At 48.1% G+C, this 17,992-nt stretch overlaps 1 protein-coding gene across 2 annotated transcripts in view; it reads right to left on the bottom strand.

The window, feature by feature from the left end:
* The window catches only part of LOC118378873 (tumor protein p53-inducible protein 11-like), a 119,623-nt gene that overhangs the window by 17,324 nt on the left and 84,307 nt on the right, over positions 1–17,992 (bottom strand). For both annotated transcript variants that reach the window (XM_052466577.1, XM_052466579.1), the window contains one exon: positions 13,463–13,602. In XM_052466577.1, coding sequence (XP_052322537.1) covers positions 13,463–13,591 — 129 coding nt within the window. In that variant the 5' untranslated portion in view covers positions 13,592–13,602. The remainder of the gene's footprint in view (positions 1–13,462; positions 13,603–17,992) is intronic.

Below are 17,992 nucleotides of genomic sequence, written 5' to 3'. Positions count from 1 at the left end.
AAATGGCTTTCTTCGTTTGGATTCAGGTCTGGACTTTGACTCTTGCCACTCTTCCATAAAGGCCAGATTTGTGCAATATACCACTGATTGTTGTCCTATGGACAGAGTCTCCCACCTCAACTGTAGATCTCTGCAGTTCATCCAGAGTGATCATGGGCCTCTTGGCTGCATCAGTCTTCTCCTTGTATGAGCTGAAAGTTTAGAGGGACGGCCAGGTCTTGCAGATTTGCAGTGGTCTGATACTCCTTCCATTTCAATATTATCGCTTGCACAGTGCTCCTTGGGATGTTTAAAGCTTGGGAAATCTTTTGTATCCAAATCCGGCTTTAAACTTCTTCACAACAGTATCTCGGACCTGCCTGGTGTGTTCCTTGTTCTTCATGATGCTCTCTGCACTTTTAACGGACCTCTGAGACTATCACAGTGCAGGTGCATTTATACGGAGACTTGACTACACACAGGTGGATTGTATTTATCATCATTAGTCATTTAGGTCAACATTGGATCAATCAGAGATCCTCACTGAACTTCTGGAGAGAGTTTGCTGCACTGAAAGTAAAGGGGCTGAATAATTTTGCATGCCCAATTTTTCAGTTTTTGATATGTTAAAAATGTTTGAAATATCCAATAAATGTCGTTCCACTTCATGATTGTGTCCCACTTGTTGTTGATTCTTCACAAAAAAATACATTTTTATATCTTTAAAGCCTGAAATGTGGCAAAAGGTCGCAAAGTTCAAGGGGGCCGAATACTTTCGCAAGGCACTGTATATACTGTGTGTGTGTGTGTGTGTGTGTGTGTGTGTGTATGTATATATTATATTATTATTTTTAAATACGAATAAGAAATAAAAGTAACAAGTAATAGAACCCAGCACAAAGCATTATGTCATCACTGTGGAAAAACTAAAACAACTTTATAGCAGATTCATTGCGATTTTATTAGTCTACAATATGATCTATTAGTGAAGAACCCATGATAATTCACTGACATGAATTCATATCACGCTTTAATCGGCAGTAGGAACTGGGCAGGTGTGTGTCTGTATGTACAGTTGAAGTCGGAAGTTTACATACACTTAGGTTGGAGTCATTAAAACTTATTTTTTCAACCACTCCACAAATGTCTTAACAAACTATAGTTTTGACTATAGTCGGTGAGGACATTTACTTTGTGCAGGACACAAGTCATTTTTCTGGGTTATGCAAGCAGTGTGTGAAGAAGCAGTGTGGCTTGGCAGGGTCGTGTTTCCTAAAGAGGCACGGCTCTCGACCTTCGCCTCTCCCGAGTGCGTACGGGAGTTGCAGCGATGAGACAAGACTGGACCAGTGATGAATTAGGTCTATTATTTCAGACAGAAATCAATATGCCCAAAGAGGAACAGGACCCCGAGCTGTGAGGATGACGTTACGCATTTGAACTTGAAGGGTTTGAGGTTGTCAGGACAATGAAAACTGCCCAGAACAGAACAGGGTTCACTGGTGATTGTCTGAGTCTCTCAAATGCGCTCACACACTCTCTAGAGACACTCACTCACTCTACAGAGAGTCAATGAGAGAGAGAGAGAGACCCCTTCTTCTGTGCGGTTAATCGGCAGTTGGCATCCAAAGTTATGGTGAATTGACACCACCTAATGTCAAGCCCTGCCTCCCGCCTGTTTACCAGAGTTTTAACATAAAAATGGATCAATAGAAGAGGTCCTTTTCAGTTGGTAGAGCATGGTGCTTGTACAGGGTAAAACCACCCATCAATGTATGCACACATGATAAAAAGTCGCTTTGGATAAAAGGTTCCTGCAAATGCATAAAATTATTATATTTTCTTTAGAAAATATATTTTTCTTTAGCCTTTATTTAACCAAGCAAGTAATTTAAGACCAAACTGTTATTTACAGCCTAGCAAGAAGCAATAGGCCTCCTATGGGGACAGGGGCTGGGATTAACACAGGGGCTGGGATTAACACAGGGGATGGGATTAACACGGGGGCTGTGATTAACACAAGGGATTAACACAGGGGATTAACACAGGGGATTAACACAGGGGCTGGGATTAACACAGGGGCTGGGATTAACACAGGGGCTGGGATTAACACAGGGGCTGGGATTAACACAGGGGATGGGATTAACACGGGGGCTGTGATTAACACAAGGGATTAACACAGGGGATTAACACAGGGGATTAACACAGGGGATTAACACAGGGGCTGGGATTAACACAGGGGCTGGGATTAACACAGGGGCTGGGATTAAAGGAACGCCCAGAATTGTGGTCCGCAATCACACCCTTCTTGCAATTTCAGGTGGAAACTCAATAAAACATGTCTGAAATACAATGAATGTCTAAATTTCAGCTGTTTAAAAAAAACATTGCTCTGCTATTAGTATTTCTACGGTATGAATGTTGAGCTCAAAATAGACAATTGTGTTTACACTGCCCTTCTTAGAGGGGGCTGTCAGGCGCGTGTCGTGCGCTACCGTTGTTCGAGACGTGACTTTACATTACAGTAACGCCTCTCCAGAATCTCTCGGAAATCTCTTTACTTCTCATCTATCAGAATAGACCTCCCAAGGCACAAATACACAATCTAAGGGAGATGAGAAGGACTGAAGTGGCTTAATATAATAATAATATAATATATATAATGGCTTCATGGCCATCTCATTTTGGGATGTTCAAATCACAAAAATAACAGAGGGAGGAAATGGGAAAAATAAGGAGTCTAAATTGCAGCGGAAAGGGGAAAGATAAGAGCCAGAGTGTCCAGCCCTAATCTCTCCAGCCACGACCACTGTATTTCACCGTCCTGTGAAACGGAAGCCTTTGCCCTGCCTGGTTGGCTCTCGCTGCCTGGTTGGCTCTCGCTGCCTGGTTGGCTCTCGCTGCCTGGTTGGCTCTCGCTGCCTGGTTGGCTCTCGCTGCCTGGTTGGCTCTCGCTGCCTGGTTGGCTCTCGCTGCCTGGTTGGCTCTCGCTGCCTGTGGCAGGTTTTGGGGTACTTGGAAAAATCACTGGTCTTAACCTGACTGAGCTTTTTTCAGGGACCCCTTTTGGCTCGTGAGCGCTACTTCTAGAACTACTGGCTAAAAAGTATACACAAGTACTGGAGAATCTCTTTAAGACAGGAAGTAGGTACATGTAAAGACAGGAAGATAAGGTGGGGATTCTGGTGTGCAGCCAGTCCTAACACGAGCCTAAGCAGAGCATACACATGCCTGTGTTATCTAACAGTATGACTTTAGAATTGGCTTGAGAATTATATAACAAGAGGAAAAGCAAAGGACTTGGCTGAGGAGGAGAAGAAACAGGAGAAACGGGAGGAGAAGGAGAAACAGGAGAAATGGGAGGAGAAGAAATGGGAGGAGAAGGAGAAACGGGAGGAGAAACGGGAGGAGGGGGAAGAGAAAGAGAAGGAGGAGGAACAGGAGAAACAGGAGGAGGGGGAAGAGAAAGAGAAGGAGGAGGAACAGGAGAAACAGGAGGAGGGGGAAGAGGAGGAGGAGGAAGGAGAAACAGGAGGAGAGAAGGAAGAGAAGGAACAGGAGAAACAGGAGGAGGGGGAAGAGAAAGAGAAGGAGGAGGAACAGGAGAAACAGGAGTCGTTCCACTTAGGAGGGGGAAGAGAAGGAGAAGGAGGAGGAACAGGAGAAACAGGAGGAGGGGAAGAGAAAGAGGAGGAGGAGGAACAGGAGAAACAGGAGGAGGGGGAAGAGAAAGAGAAGGAGGAGGAACAGGAGAAACAGGAGGAGGGGGAAGAGAAGGAGAAGGAACAGGAGAAACAGGAGGAGGGGAAGAGAAAGAGAAGGAGGAGGAACAGGAGAAACAGGAGGAGGGGGAAGAGAAAGAGAAGGAACAGGAGAAACAGGAGGAGGGGGAAGAGAAGGAGAAGGAACAGGAGAAACAGGAGGAGGGGGAAGAGAAAGAGAAGGAACAGGAGAAACAGGAGGAGGGGGAAGGGAAAGAGAAGGAGGAGGAACAGGAGAAACAGGAGGAGGGGGAAGAGAAAGAGAAGGAACAGGAGAAACAGGAGGAGGGGAAGGGAAAGAGAAGGAACAGGAGAAACAGGAGGAGGGGGAAGAGAAAGAGAAGGAACAGGAGAAACAGGAGGAGGGGAAGGGAAAGAGAAGGAGGAGGAACAGGAGAAACAGGAGGAGGGGGAAGGGAAAGAGAAGGAGGAGGAACAGGAGAAACAGGAGGAGGGGGAAGAGAAAGAGAAGGAGGAGGAACAGGAGAAACAGGAGGAGAGGGAAGAGAAATGGGACAGGAAAAGGAATAATAATAATAATAATAATAATAATAATATAAATGCCATTTAGCAGACGCTTTTATCCAAAGCGACTTACAGTCATGTGTGCATACATTCTACGTATGGGTGGTCCTGGGAATCAAACCCACTACCCTGGCATTACAAGCGCCATGCTCTACCAACTGAGCTACAGAAGGACCATATATTATGGAAGAAATCCACAATGTGAGGAGAGAGGAGCATACGGTAATCTAAACTGTTATGGTCTAGCTTTGACACCAAATCACTTAAGAGACAAAGCATGGCTGCATTTAGACAGACGGAGTTGAAATAATGATGAATATGATATCCCACTGCCCTCGAGTCCTCTTCAGTACATTGCTATTCTCATTCCCCGCTCCTCATCTCTCAGCCTTGGCACAAAAAAAAAAAAAAACACAACTCAATGACCATCCTAGCACAAATCACAGTTGTACCCGACGTCATTGTTCAGGTCATCATAGTTCATTGTGATCCAGTGCGTAGCCTCTACACTTACATCCTTCTGTATCGGTCTTCATGCCAGAACCATTGCATAGTATTCTCTCCCAGCACCACAGGAGTCAGAGTGCTTTACAGCAGACGAGATGTGGCTCAAGGCTGGGGGGCAATATCACTGGCCTAAGTAAAATGTTTGTTTCAGAGCACGGGGAAAGGCAGGAAACAGAAGGGCATTGGGTAACAGCCGGCCGACTTCCCTCCTTTGTTTACAAGGACGAAGTGTGTGTGTGTGTGCACGGGTCCTAAGACCTTCCTCCACACCAACCTCCCGCTTTCTATTTGTAATATGATTGTGATCTCCCAGGGGTGTTGTCGTCTGAGCGGAGGCTGATGAGGTGCTTACGGCAACTCAACTGAAACAAAAAAACAACACCATTTCATTGTCTGTGTTTGCTAGTCTACAGATAACAAAGCAATTACTTGTAATTCCAATAACATTTATTTTTCTCCTCAGGGGCAGATGGAATCATTAACGCTGGCAGACGAGCAGAAGATTGTGTTACGGAACTAAATTCTTCTTTCTTATAAGTCAAACGTTTATATAGCTGATCACCCCACTCCTCCTCACACTCCATTGGCTTCCAGTCAAAGCTCACATTCGCTACAAGACCAGGGTGCTTCCCAACAGAGCAGCAAGAGGAACTGCCTCCACGTTACCTAGAGGCTATGCTCAAGAGGAACCGCCTCCACATTACCTAGAGGCTATGCTCAAGAGGAACCGCCTCCATGTTACCTAGAGGCTATGCTCAAGAGAGCAGCTCCCTTTCAAGCCCAGCCAAAGTACTTCTCTGTTCTGGCAACACAATGGTGGAACCAGCTTCCCCCTGGAGCTAGGAGAGCAGAGTCCCTGTCCATCTTCCCCCTGAAGCTAGGAGAGCAGAGTCCCTGCCCGTCTTCCCCCTGAAGCTAGGAAATCAGTCCCTGTCCATCTTCCCCCTGGAGCTAGGAGAGCAGAGTCCCTGTTCATCTTCCCCCGGAAAGCTAGGACAGCAGAGTCCCTGTCCATCTTCCCCCTGGAGCTAGGACAGCAGAGTCCCTGTCCATCTTCCCCCGGAAAGCTAGGACAGCAGAGTCCCTGTCCATCTTCCCCCTGATGCTAGGACAGCAGAGTCCCTGTCCATCTTCCCCCGGAAAGCTAGGACAGCAGAGTCCCTGTCCATCTTCCCCCTGGAGCTAGGACAGCAGAGTCCCTGTCCATCTTCCCCCTGAAGCTAGGAGAGCAGAGTCCCTGCCCGTCTTCCCCCTGAAGCTAGGAAATCAGTCCCTGTCCATCTTCCCCCTGGAGCTAGGAGAGCAGAGTCCCTGTTCATCTTCCCCCGGAAAGCTAGGACAGCAGAGTCCCTGTCCATCTTCCCCCTGGAGCTAGGACAGCAGAGTCCCTGTCCATCTTCCCCCGGAAAGCTAGGACAGCAGAGTCCCTGTCCATCTTCCCCCTGATGCTAGGACAGCAGAGTCCCTGTCCATCTTCCCCCTGGAGCTAGGACAGCAGAGTCCCTGTCCATCTTCCCCTGGAGCTAGGACAGCAGAGTCCCTGTCCATCTTCCCCTGGAGCTAGGAGAGCAGAGTCCCTGTCCATCTTCCCCGGAAAGCTAGGACAGCAGAGTCCCTTGCCCATCTTCCCCCTGAAGCTAGGACAGCAGAGTCCCTGTCCATCTTCCCCTGAAGCTAGGACAGCAGAGTCCCTGTCCATCTTCCCCCTGAAGCAAGGACAGCAGCGTCCCTGACAGTCTTCATCCTGAAGCTAGGACAGCAGAGTCCCTGGCCGTCTTTCTCCTGAAGCTAAGACAGCAGAGTCCCCTGCCAGTCTTCCCCCTGAAGCTAGGACAGCAGAGTCCCTGACAGTCTTCCCCCTGAAGCTAGGACAGCAGAGTCCCTGACCGTCTTCCCCTGATGCTAGGACAGCAGAGTCCCCTGTCCATCTTCCCCCTGAAGCTAGGACAGTAGAGTCCCTGTCCATCTTCCCCCTGATGCTAGGACAGCAGAGTCCCTGTCCATCTTCCCCTGATGCTAGGACAGCAGAGTCCCTTGTCCATCTTCCCCTGATGCTAGGACAGTAGAGTCCCTTGTCCATCTTCCCCCTGATGCTAGGACAGTAGAGTCCCTTGTCCATCTTCCCCCTGATGCTAGGACAGCAGAGTCCCTGTCCATCTTCCCCTGATGCTAGGACAGCAGAGTCCCTGTCCATCTTCCCCTGATGCTAGGACAGTAGAGTCCCTTGTCCATCTTCCCCCTGATGCTAGGACAGCAGAGTCCCTGTCCATCTTCCCCTGATGCTAGGACAGCAGAGTCCCTGTCCATCTTCCCCTGAAGCTAGGAATGCAGAGTCCCCTGTCCATCTTCCCCTGATGCTAGGACAGCAGAGTCCCTGCCCATCTTCCCCCTGAAGCTAGGACAGCAGAGTCCCTGTCCATCTTCCCCCTGATGCTAGGACAGCAGAGTCCCTGTCCATCTTCCCCTGAAGCTAGGAATACAGAGTCCCCTGTCCATCTTCCCCTGATGCTAGGACAGCAGAGTCCCTGCCCATCTTCCCCCTGAAGCTAGGACAGCAGAGTCCCTGTCCATCTTCCCCTGATGCTAGGACAGCAGAGTCCCTGTCCATCTTCCCCCTGAAGCTAGGAATGCAGAGTCCCCTGTCCATCTTCCCCTGATGCTAGGACAGCAGAGTCCCTGCCCATCTTCCCCCTGAAGCTAGGACAGCAGAGTCCCTGTCCATCTTCCCCCTGATGCTAGGACAGCAGAGTCCCTGTCCATCTTCCCCTGAAGCTAGGACAGCAGAGTCCCTGTCCATCTTCCCCCCTGAAGCTAGGACAGTAGAGTCCCTGTCCATCTTCCCCCTGAAGCTAGGACAGCAGAGTCCCTGTCCATCTTCCCCTGATGCTAGGACAGCAGAGTCCCTGTCCATCTTCCCCTGAAGCTAGGAATGCAGAGTCCCTGTCCATCTTCCCCTGATGCTAGGACAGCAGAGTCCCTGCCCATCTTCCCCCTGATGCTAGGACAGCAGAGTCCCTGTCCATCTTCCCCCCTGATGCTAGGACAGCAGAGTCCCTGTCCATCTTCCCCCTGATGCTAGGACAGCAGAGTCCCTGTCCATCTTCCCCCTGAAGCTAGGACAGCAGAGTCCCTGTCCATCTTCCCCCTGATGCTAGGACAGCAGAGTCCCTGTCCATCTTCCCCCTGATGCTAGGACAGCAGAGTCCCTGTCCATCTTCCCCCTGATGCTAGGACAGCAGAGTCCCTGTCCATCTTCCCCCTGAAGCTAGGACAGCAGAGTCCCTGTCCATCTTCCCCCCTGATGCTAGGACAGCAGAGTCCCTGTCCATCTTCCCCCTGATGCTAGGACAGCAGAGTCCCTGTCCATCTTCCCCCCTGATGCTAGGACAGCAGAGTCCCTGTCCATCTTCCCCCTGATGCTAGGACAGCAGAGTCCCTGTCCATCTTCCCCCTGATGCTAGGACAGCAGAGTCCCTGTCCATCTTCCCCCTGATGCTAGGACAGCAGAGTCCCTGTCCATCTTCCCCTGATGCTAGGACAGCAGAGTCCCTGTCCATCTTCCCCTGATGCTAGGACAGCAGAGTCCCTGTCCATCTTCCCCTGATGCTAGGACAGCAGAGTCCCTGTCCATCTTCCCCTGAAGCTAGGACAGCAGAGTCCCTGTCCATCTTCCCCTGATGCTAGGACAGCAGAGTCCCTGTCCATCTTCCCCTGATGCTAGGACAGCAGAGTCCCTGTCCATCTTCCCCTGATGCTAGGACAGCAGAGTCCCTGTCCATCTTCCCCTGATGCTAGGACAGCAGAGTCCCTGTCCATCTTCCCCTGATGCTAGGACAGCAGAGTCCCTGTCCATCTTCCCCCTGATGCTAGGACAGCAGAGTCCCTGTCCATCTTCCCCTGATGCTAGGACAGCAGAGTCCCTGTCCATCTTCCCCCTGATGCTAGGACAGCAGAGTCCCTGTCCATCTTCCCCTGATGCTAGGACAGCAGAGTCCCTGTCCATCTTCCCCTGATGCTAGGACAGCAGAGTCCCTGTCCATCTTCCCCTGATGCTAGGACAGCAGAGTCCCTGTCCATCTTCCCCTGATGCTAGGACAGCAGAGTCCCTGTCCATCTTCCCCTGATGCTAGGACAGCAGAGTCCCTGTCCATCTTCCCCTGATGCTAGGACAGCAGAGTCCCTGTCCATCTTCCCCTGATGCTAGGACAGCAGAGTCCCTGTCCATCTTCCCCTGATGCTAGGACAGCAGAGTCCCTGTCCATCTTCCCCCCTGATCTAGGACAGCAGAGTCCCCCATGATGCTAGGACAGCAGAGTCCCTGTCCATCTTCCCCTGAAGCTAGGACAGCAGAGTCCCTGTCCATCTTCCCCCTGATGCTAGGACAGCAGAGTCCCTGTCCATCTTCCCCCTGATGCTAGGACAGCAGAGTCCCTGTCCATCTTCCCCTGAGCTAGGAGAGCAGAGTCCCTGTCCATCTTCCCCCTGGAGCTAGGAGAGCAGAGTCCCTGTCCATCTTCCCCCTGAAAGCTAGGACAGCAGAGTCCCTGACAGTCTTCCCCTGAAGCTAGGACAGCAGAGTCCCTGTCCATCTTCCCCTGATGCTAGGACAGCAGAGTCCCTGTCCATCTTCCCCTGATGCTAGGACAGCAGAGTCCCTGTCCATCTTCCCCCTGATGCTAGGACAGCAGAGTCCCTGTCCATCTTCCCCCTGATGCTAGGACAGCAGAGTCCCTGTCCATCTTCCCCTGATGCTAGGACAGCAGAGTCCCTGTCCATCTTCCCCTGAAGCTAGGACAGCAGAGTCCCTGTCCATCTTCCCCTGATGCTAGGACAGCAGAGTCCCTGTCCATCTTCCCCTGATGCTAGGACAGCAGAGTCCCTGTCCATCTTCCCCTGATGCTAGGACAGCAGAGTCCCTGTCCATCTTCCCCTGAAGCTAGGACAGCAGAGTCCCTGTCCATCTTCCCCTGATGCTAGGACAGCAGAGTCCCTGTCCATCTTCCCCCTGATGCTAGGACAGCAGAGTCCCTGTCCATCTTCCCCTGATGCTAGGACAGCAGAGTCCCTGTCCATCTTCCCCTGATGCTAGGACAGCAGAGTCCCTGTCCATCTTCCCCTGATGCTAGGACAGCAGAGTCCCTGTCCATCTTCCCCTGATGCTAGGACAGCAGAGTCCCCTGCCCATCTTCCCCTGAAGCTAGGACAGCAGAGTCCCTGTCCATCTTCCCCCCTGATGCTAGGACAGCAGAGTCCCTGTCCATCTTCCCCCTGATGCTAGGACAGCAGAGTCCCTGTCCATCTTCCCCCTGATGCTAGGACAGCAGAGTCCCTGTCCATCTTCCCCCTGATGCTAGGACAGCAGAGTCCCTGTCCATCTTCCCCCTGAAGCTAGGACAGCAGAGTCCCTGTCCATCTTCCCCCTGATGCTAGGACAGCAGAGTCCCTGTCCATCTTCCCCCTGATGCTAGGACAGCAGAGTCCCTGTCCATCTTCCCCCTGATGCTAGGACAGCAGAGTCCCTGTCCATCTTCCCCCTGATGCTAGGACAGCAGAGTCCCTGTCCATCTTCCCCCTGATGCTAGGACAGCAGAGTCCCTGTCCATCTTCCCCCTGATGCTAGGACAGCAGAGTCCCTGTCCATCTTCCCCCTGAAGCTAGGACAGCAGAGTCCCTGTCCATCTTCCCCCTGATGCTAGGACAGCAGAGTCCCTGTCCATCTTCCCCCTGATGCTAGGACAGCAGAGTCCCTGTCCATCTTCCCCTGAAAGGAGAGCAGAGTCCCTGTCCATCTTCCCCTGGAGCTAGGAGAGCAGAGTCCCTGTCCATCTTCCCCCGGAAAAACAGCAGAGTCCCTACAGTCTTCCCCTGAAGCTAGGACAGCAGAGTCCCTGTCCATCTTCCCCTGATGCTAACAGCAGAGTCCCTGTCCATCTTCCCCCTGATGCTAGGACAGCAGAGTCCCTGTCCATCTTCCCTGATGCTAGGACAGCAGAGTCTGTCCATCTTCCCCTGTGTATGCTAGGACAGCTCCCTGTCCATGTTCAGGGACTCCAGACAATCAAGGATTATAAGAAGGGAAAAAGCCAGCCACCATGGCTCCCGGGAATGCTAAACACCTTCCCCCGCTTTGAGGAAAACAGCATGGGAGCCGCCGACGCAGGCCCCCACCACTCACAAGGACTGTGTGCTCTCGTTCCTCCCATGGCGGATGTGAGTAAGTCATTTAAGCGCGTTAACCCTCGCCGGCCCAGACGGCATCCCAAACCGGGTCCTCAAGAGCATGTGAAGGACCAGCTGGCTGGAGTGTTAACAAACACATCCAATCTCTCCATATCCCAGTCTGTTGTCCCCACTTGTATCAAGATGTTTGTGTGAAAGCGAAGGTAACTGAACTAAACGGCTATCGCCCCGTAGCGCTCTGTCATCATGAAGTGCTTTGAGAGACTAGTTAAGGATCATATCACCTCTGTCATCATGAAGTGCTTTGAGAGACTAGTCAAGGATCATATCACCTCCACCTTACCCGACACACTTCAATTCACATACCACTATCACCATTGCACGGTACACTGCCCTCTCTCACCTGGACAAGGTAAAATACCTACGTAAGAATGCTGTTAAATCGACATCGTCCTAATATACAGTACCAGTCAAAAGTTGAACACCTACTCATTCAAGGGTTTTTCTTCGCCTATTTTCTACATTGTAGAATTAATTGTGAAGACATCAACACTATGAAATAACACATATGGAATCATGTAGTAACCAAAACAAGTGTTATACAAATCAACATATATTCTATATTTGAAATTCTTCAAAGTAGCCACCCTATTCCTTGATGACAGCTTTACCCACTCTTGGCATCGCTTGTCTCCAGTAGAACTGAGTGACTGTGTCGTGTACCTCTAATATCTGTCTCTCTCACTAAGCATCTGCGTGACTGAGTAGTGAGTGAGAGGGAGGGAAAGTGAGGGGAGAGGCGAGAGAGAGGGAGGGAGGGAGGGAAAGTGAGGGGAGGGGCGAGGGAGAGGGAAGGAAAGTGAGGGGAGGGAAGAGGGGCGAGAGAAAGTGAGGGGAGGGAAGAGGGGCGAAAGAGAGGGAGGGAAAGTGAAGAGTGAGATGCAAGACAGGATCTCAGAGGACTAAGCATCTCAGCAGGCAGGCAGGCAGAAGGTCAACATTCACTGGATTGTAATAGGGGATTACAGTGAACACAATAGAACAAAGTGAGAGGTGGGCCAATGTATTGTCTGCCAAGGCAATACGAAGGACAGAGAGTGATGACATGTTATAATTCGGTGCATTGTGCTGCAATAAGCAAGTTATCAAGAAACCGATATTACTCAAGACGTGGAAGCACTATAGATTATCTTAAATTAACATAATGGTTTATTAGGAATGATTACCTTCACAATAGTGTGCCAGTGTGATTGAGCGGTCATGTTGCATGATGGGTAATAATCTATGAACTCAGTTAACCTCTTCCTCCTACCCCCTAATTTTTCGAACATTCTGTTAAAAATCGCGCAACATTTCAGCGCCCTGCTACTCATGCCAGGAATATAGTATATGCATATGATTAGTATGTGTGGATAGAAAACACTCAGACGTTTATAAAAAACTGGTTAAATCACGGCTGTGACTATTACAGAACGTGCGTTTCATCGAAAAGTGCAGGAAAATCTGATCACTGAAAGTGGAAAAATATATCCATCCGCCGCTTCAACCCATTGTTATGGGCGAAAGACATAAAATAGGGCTGAGGTTGCAGTACCTACAGCTTCCACACGATGTCAACAGTCTTGTCATTTGCCAATTCTTTGTTTCTTGGTCAAACGAACAAGAGACAGGCTTTTTCTTCAGGTCTCCGACCGGATATTTTGGTTGAGAAATACACGGACAGTATTTCAAGACGGACCCCTATAGAAAACACTTCGTCTCGTGATTAATTTGATCGCTTATTAACGTTTACTAATACCTAAAGTTGCATTACAAAAGTATTTCGAAGTGTTTTGTGAAAGTTTATCGTCAACTTTTTGAATTTTAAAAAATGACGTTACGTTATGAAACGCTATTTTTTCCGTTTATCACACAGTCTTCATAGATCGATATCTAGGCTATATATGGACCGATTTAATCGAAAAAAAGACCCAATAGTGATTATGGGACATCTAGGAGTGCCAACAAAAAAGATGGTCAAAGGTAATGAATGTTTTATATTTTATTTGTGCGGTTTGTGTAGCGCCGACTATGCTAATTATTTTGTTTACATCCCCTGCGGGTCTTTTGGGGTGTTACATGCTATCAGATAATAGCTTCTCATGCTTTCGCCGAAAAGCATTTTAAAAATCTGACTTGTTGCCTGGATTCACAACGAGTGTAGCTTTAATTCAATACCCTGCATGTGTATTTTAATGAACGTTTGAGTTTTAACTAATACTATTAGCATTTAGCGTAGCGCATTTGCATTTCCAGAGCTCTAGATGGGACGCCTGCGTGCCAGGTAGGAGCAAGAGGTTAAAAAGCCAGTCGGTATTCTCCATTCTATCCACTTGCACACTACCTCTAATGGATTCAAACATGCAGAATCTTTCTCCAGGCACCAAGCCCATGATTGATTCACCATGATGGACAATGAGCAAAACGCTACACCGTTTTCTGTATATTTAGGATCTAAAAATGATACAGACCTTTGACCTATGCACCTCTCCATCGTCGTCCTCTCCTCCGACCCCCAGTATCTTCCTGGTCTTCAGCCGGCTCACCAGATCTGACTGACTGTGTTTCTTCATTAGAGGAGGATGTGACTTAGAGGCCATGGCACAATAACCTGGAGCGAGAGAGACCGAGAGAGAGACACATTTAGCAATTATGGAGTGAATACAAAAGCTCTTAGGTTGCAAGGTCCCTTCCATGCAGAACAATCATGTGAAAAATCAACAAGGGAGAGGTGGAGAGGAGAGAGGGTGGAGAGGGTGTGAGTTATCCACTGCAGACACAGGCAGTCCCAACCCGGTCCACTACAGACACAGGCAGTCCCAACCCGGTCCACTACAGACACAGGCAGTCCCAACCCGGTCCACTACAGACACAGGCAGTCCCAACCCGGTCCACTACAGACACAGGCAGTCCCAACCCGGTCCACTACAGACACAGGCAATCCCAAACCAGTAAGTCAAATGTCTTCCACAGATCTGACTTTCCCTTTCCCTCCTGAGCAACCAGTAAACATATGCCTGTTTCAGGTTTCTTTTTCACATCCTCCACATCCATTTTGCGGTCACGTGTTGTGTTGTTCGGAGTTTGTTATAACCAACTTACTGATGTAATTATGATAGGCTATCGGTCAGGGCCTATTGGTCACATGCATGTGATGCTTACATGTTTATCGTAAAGATAGCAAGGGTTGAGGGAAAATTGAATGTTTTTCGTAAACAAATGAGGGATTTCGGTAACAGAACTTTTCAGGTCAGAAACAAGAAAGAAACTGAATGGCTGAAATGTCGTCGCAGCTTCAGCAGACAGCACAACAAACGCTTTCTGTAGTAGGGAGGAGAGAGAGACAACGTTCGCCAGTCACGCAGGCACTCGCTGTAATTGTTTTAAACAGTGCGACCATCATGCTGAGTAATTTGATTAATTATTTAATCAAAACAGTGTGCTTAAAAGTATCAGACAAGCTCAGTGCATATGTAGTTGATTTTACTCACACACACACCCATAGGGTCTATATGTGTGTGAGTCTATATATGGAAAAATACATTTCAACATTTCAAATTTCAACTAAGGATGCACGATATCAGTATCAGATGATATCAGCTTTAAAAATACCAGCATCTGCCCGATCTCTAGTTTAACGCCGATGTGCAAAACCGATGTCAAAGCTGACGTACCTACGGTATACAGGTATGTAGGTCATCTACCTACGGTATACAGGTATGCAGGTCATCTACCTACGGTATACAGGTATGTAGGTCATCTACCTACGGTATACAGGTATGTAGGTCATCTACCTACGTTATACAGGTATGTAGGTCATCTACCTACGTTACACAGGTATGTAGGTCATCTACCTACGTTACACAGGTATGTAGGTCATCCACCTACGTTACACAGGTATGTAGGTCATCTACCTACGTTATACAGGTATGTAGGTCATCTACCTACGTTATACAGGTATGTAGGTCATCTACCTACGTTATACAGGTATGTAGGTCATCTACCTACGTTATACAGGTATGTAGGTCATCTACCTACGTTATACAGGTATGTAGGTCATCTACCTACGTTATACAGGTATGTAGGTCATCTACCTACGTTATACAGGTATGTAGGTCATCTACCTACGTTATACAGGTATGTAGGTCATCTACCTACGTTCTACAGGTATGTAGGTCATCTACCTACGTTATACAGGTATGTAGGTAATCTACCTACGTTATACAGGTATGTAGGTCATCTACCTACGTTACACAGGCATGTAGGTCATCTACCTACGTTACACAGGCATGAAGGTCATCTACCTACGTTACACAGGTATGTAGGTCATCCACCTACGTTACACAGGTATGCATGTCATCTACCTACGTTATACAGGTATGTATAGGTCATCTACCTACGTTATACAGGTATGTAGGTCATCTACCTACGTTATACAGGTATGTAGGTCATCTACCTACGTTATACAGGTATGTAGGTCATCTACCTACGTTATACAGGTATGTAGGTCATCTACCTACGTTATACAGGTATGTAGGTCATCTACCTACGTTATACAGGTATGTAGGTCATCTACCTACGTTATACAGGTATGTAGGTCATCTACCTACGTTACACAGGCATGAAGGTCATCTACCTACGTTACACAGGTATGTAGGTCATCCACCTACGTTACACAGGTATGCATGTCATCTACCTACGTTATACAGGTATGTATAGGTCATCTACCTACGTTATACAGGTATGTAGGTCATCTACCTACGTTATATAGGCATGCACATGATCTAATGTCAAAGTTGACGTGCGTACCTGTATAACGTAGGTAGATGACCTACATGCCTGTATACCGTAGGTAGATGCCGTGCGTACCTGTATAACGTAGGTAGATGACGTGCCATACCTGTATAACGTAGGTAGATGACCTACGTACCTGTATAACGTAGGTAGATGACCTACGTACGTGTATAACGTAGGTAGATGACCTACATACGTGTATAACGTAGGTAGATGACCTACGTACGTGTATAACATAGGTAGATGACCTACGTACGTGTATAACGTAGGTAGATGACCTACGTACGTGTATAACGTAGGTAGATGACCTACGTACGTGTATAACGTAGGTAGATGACCTACGTACGTGTATAACGTAGGTAGATGACCTACATACGTGTATAACGTAGGTAGATGACCTACATACGTGTATAACGTAGGTAGATGACCTACGTACCTGTATAACATAGGTAGATGACGTGCGTACCTGTATAACGTAGGTAGATGATGTGCCATACCTGTATGACGTAGGTAGATGACGTGCCATACCTGTATGACGTAGGTAGATGACGTGCCATACCTGTATGACGTAGGTAGATGACGTGCCATACCTGTATGACGTAGGTAGATGACCTACATACCTGTATAACGTAGGTAGATGACGTGCCATACCTGTATAACATAGGTAGATGACCTACATACCTGTGTAACATAGATAGATGACCTACATACCTGTATAACATAGGTAGATGACCTACATACCTGTATAACGTAGGTAGATGACCTACATACCTATATAACGTAGGTAGATGACGTGCCATACCTGTGTAACGTAGGTAGATGACTTGCCATACCTGTATAACGTAGGTAGATGACCTACATACCTGTATAACGTAGGTAGATGACTTGCCATACCTGTATAACGTAGGTAGATGACCTGCGTACCTGTGTAACGTAGGTAGATGACCTACGTACCTGTATAACGTAGGTAGATGACCTACGTACCTGTATAACGTAGGTAGATGACCTACATACCTGTATAACATAGGTAGATGACCTACATACCTGTGTAACGTAGGTAGATGACCTACATACCTGTGTAACGTAGGTAGATGACCTACATACCTGTATAACGTACCTATATAACGTTGGTAGATGACCTACATACCTGTGTAACGTAGGTAGATGACCTACATACCTGTATAACGTAGGTAGATGACCTACATACCTGTATAACGTAGGTAGATGGCCTACATACCTGTATAACGTAGGTAGATGACCTACATACCTGTATAACGTAGGTAGATGACCTACATACCTGTATAACGTACCTATATAACGTAGGTTGATGACCTACATACCTGTATAACGTAGGTAGATGACGTGCCATACCTGTGTAACGTAGGTAGATGACGTGCCATACCTGTGTAACGTAGGTAGATGACGTGCCATACCTGTATAACGTAGGTAGATGACGTGCCATACCTGTATAACGTAGGTAGATGACGTGCCATACCTGTATAACGTAGGTAGATGACGTGCCATACCTGTATAACGTAGGTAGATGACGTGCCATACCTGTATAACGTAGGTAGATGACGTGCCATACCTGTATAACGTAGGTAGATGACGTGCCATACCTGTATAACGTAGGTAGATGACGTGCCATACCTGTATAACGTAGGTAGATGACGTGCCATACCTGTATAACGTAGGTAGATGACGTGCCATACCTGTATAACGTAGGTAGATGACGTGCCATACCTGTATAACGTAGGTAGATGACGTGCCATTCCTGTATAACGTAGGTAGATGACGTGCATACCTGTATAACGTAGGTAGATGACGTGCATACCTGTATAACGTAGGTAGATGACGTGCCATACCTGTATAACGTAGGTAGATGACGTGCCATACCTGTATAACGTAGGTAGATGACGTGCCATACCTGTATAACGTAGGTAGATGACGTGCCATACCTGTATAACGTAGGTAGATATATATATATATGCCATTTAGCAGACGCTTTTATCCAAAGCGACTTACAGTCATGTGTGCATACATTCTACGTATGGGTGGTCCCGGGGATCGAACCCACTACCCTGGCGTTACAAGCGCCATGCTCTACCAACTGAGCTACAGAAGGACCATGCTCTACCAACTGAGCTACAGAAGGACCAGGTAGATGACCTACATACCTGTGTAACGTAGGTAGATGACCTACATAC

This window comes from Oncorhynchus keta, chromosome 17 (genome assembly GCF_023373465.1).
Source record: "Oncorhynchus keta strain PuntledgeMale-10-30-2019 chromosome 17, Oket_V2, whole genome shotgun sequence".
In the NCBI taxonomy this organism is placed as follows: domain Eukaryota; kingdom Metazoa; phylum Chordata; class Actinopteri; order Salmoniformes; family Salmonidae; genus Oncorhynchus; species Oncorhynchus keta.
The sequence above is the reverse complement of the archived record's forward strand: the minus strand, read 5'-3'. Positions and strand labels throughout refer to the sequence as shown.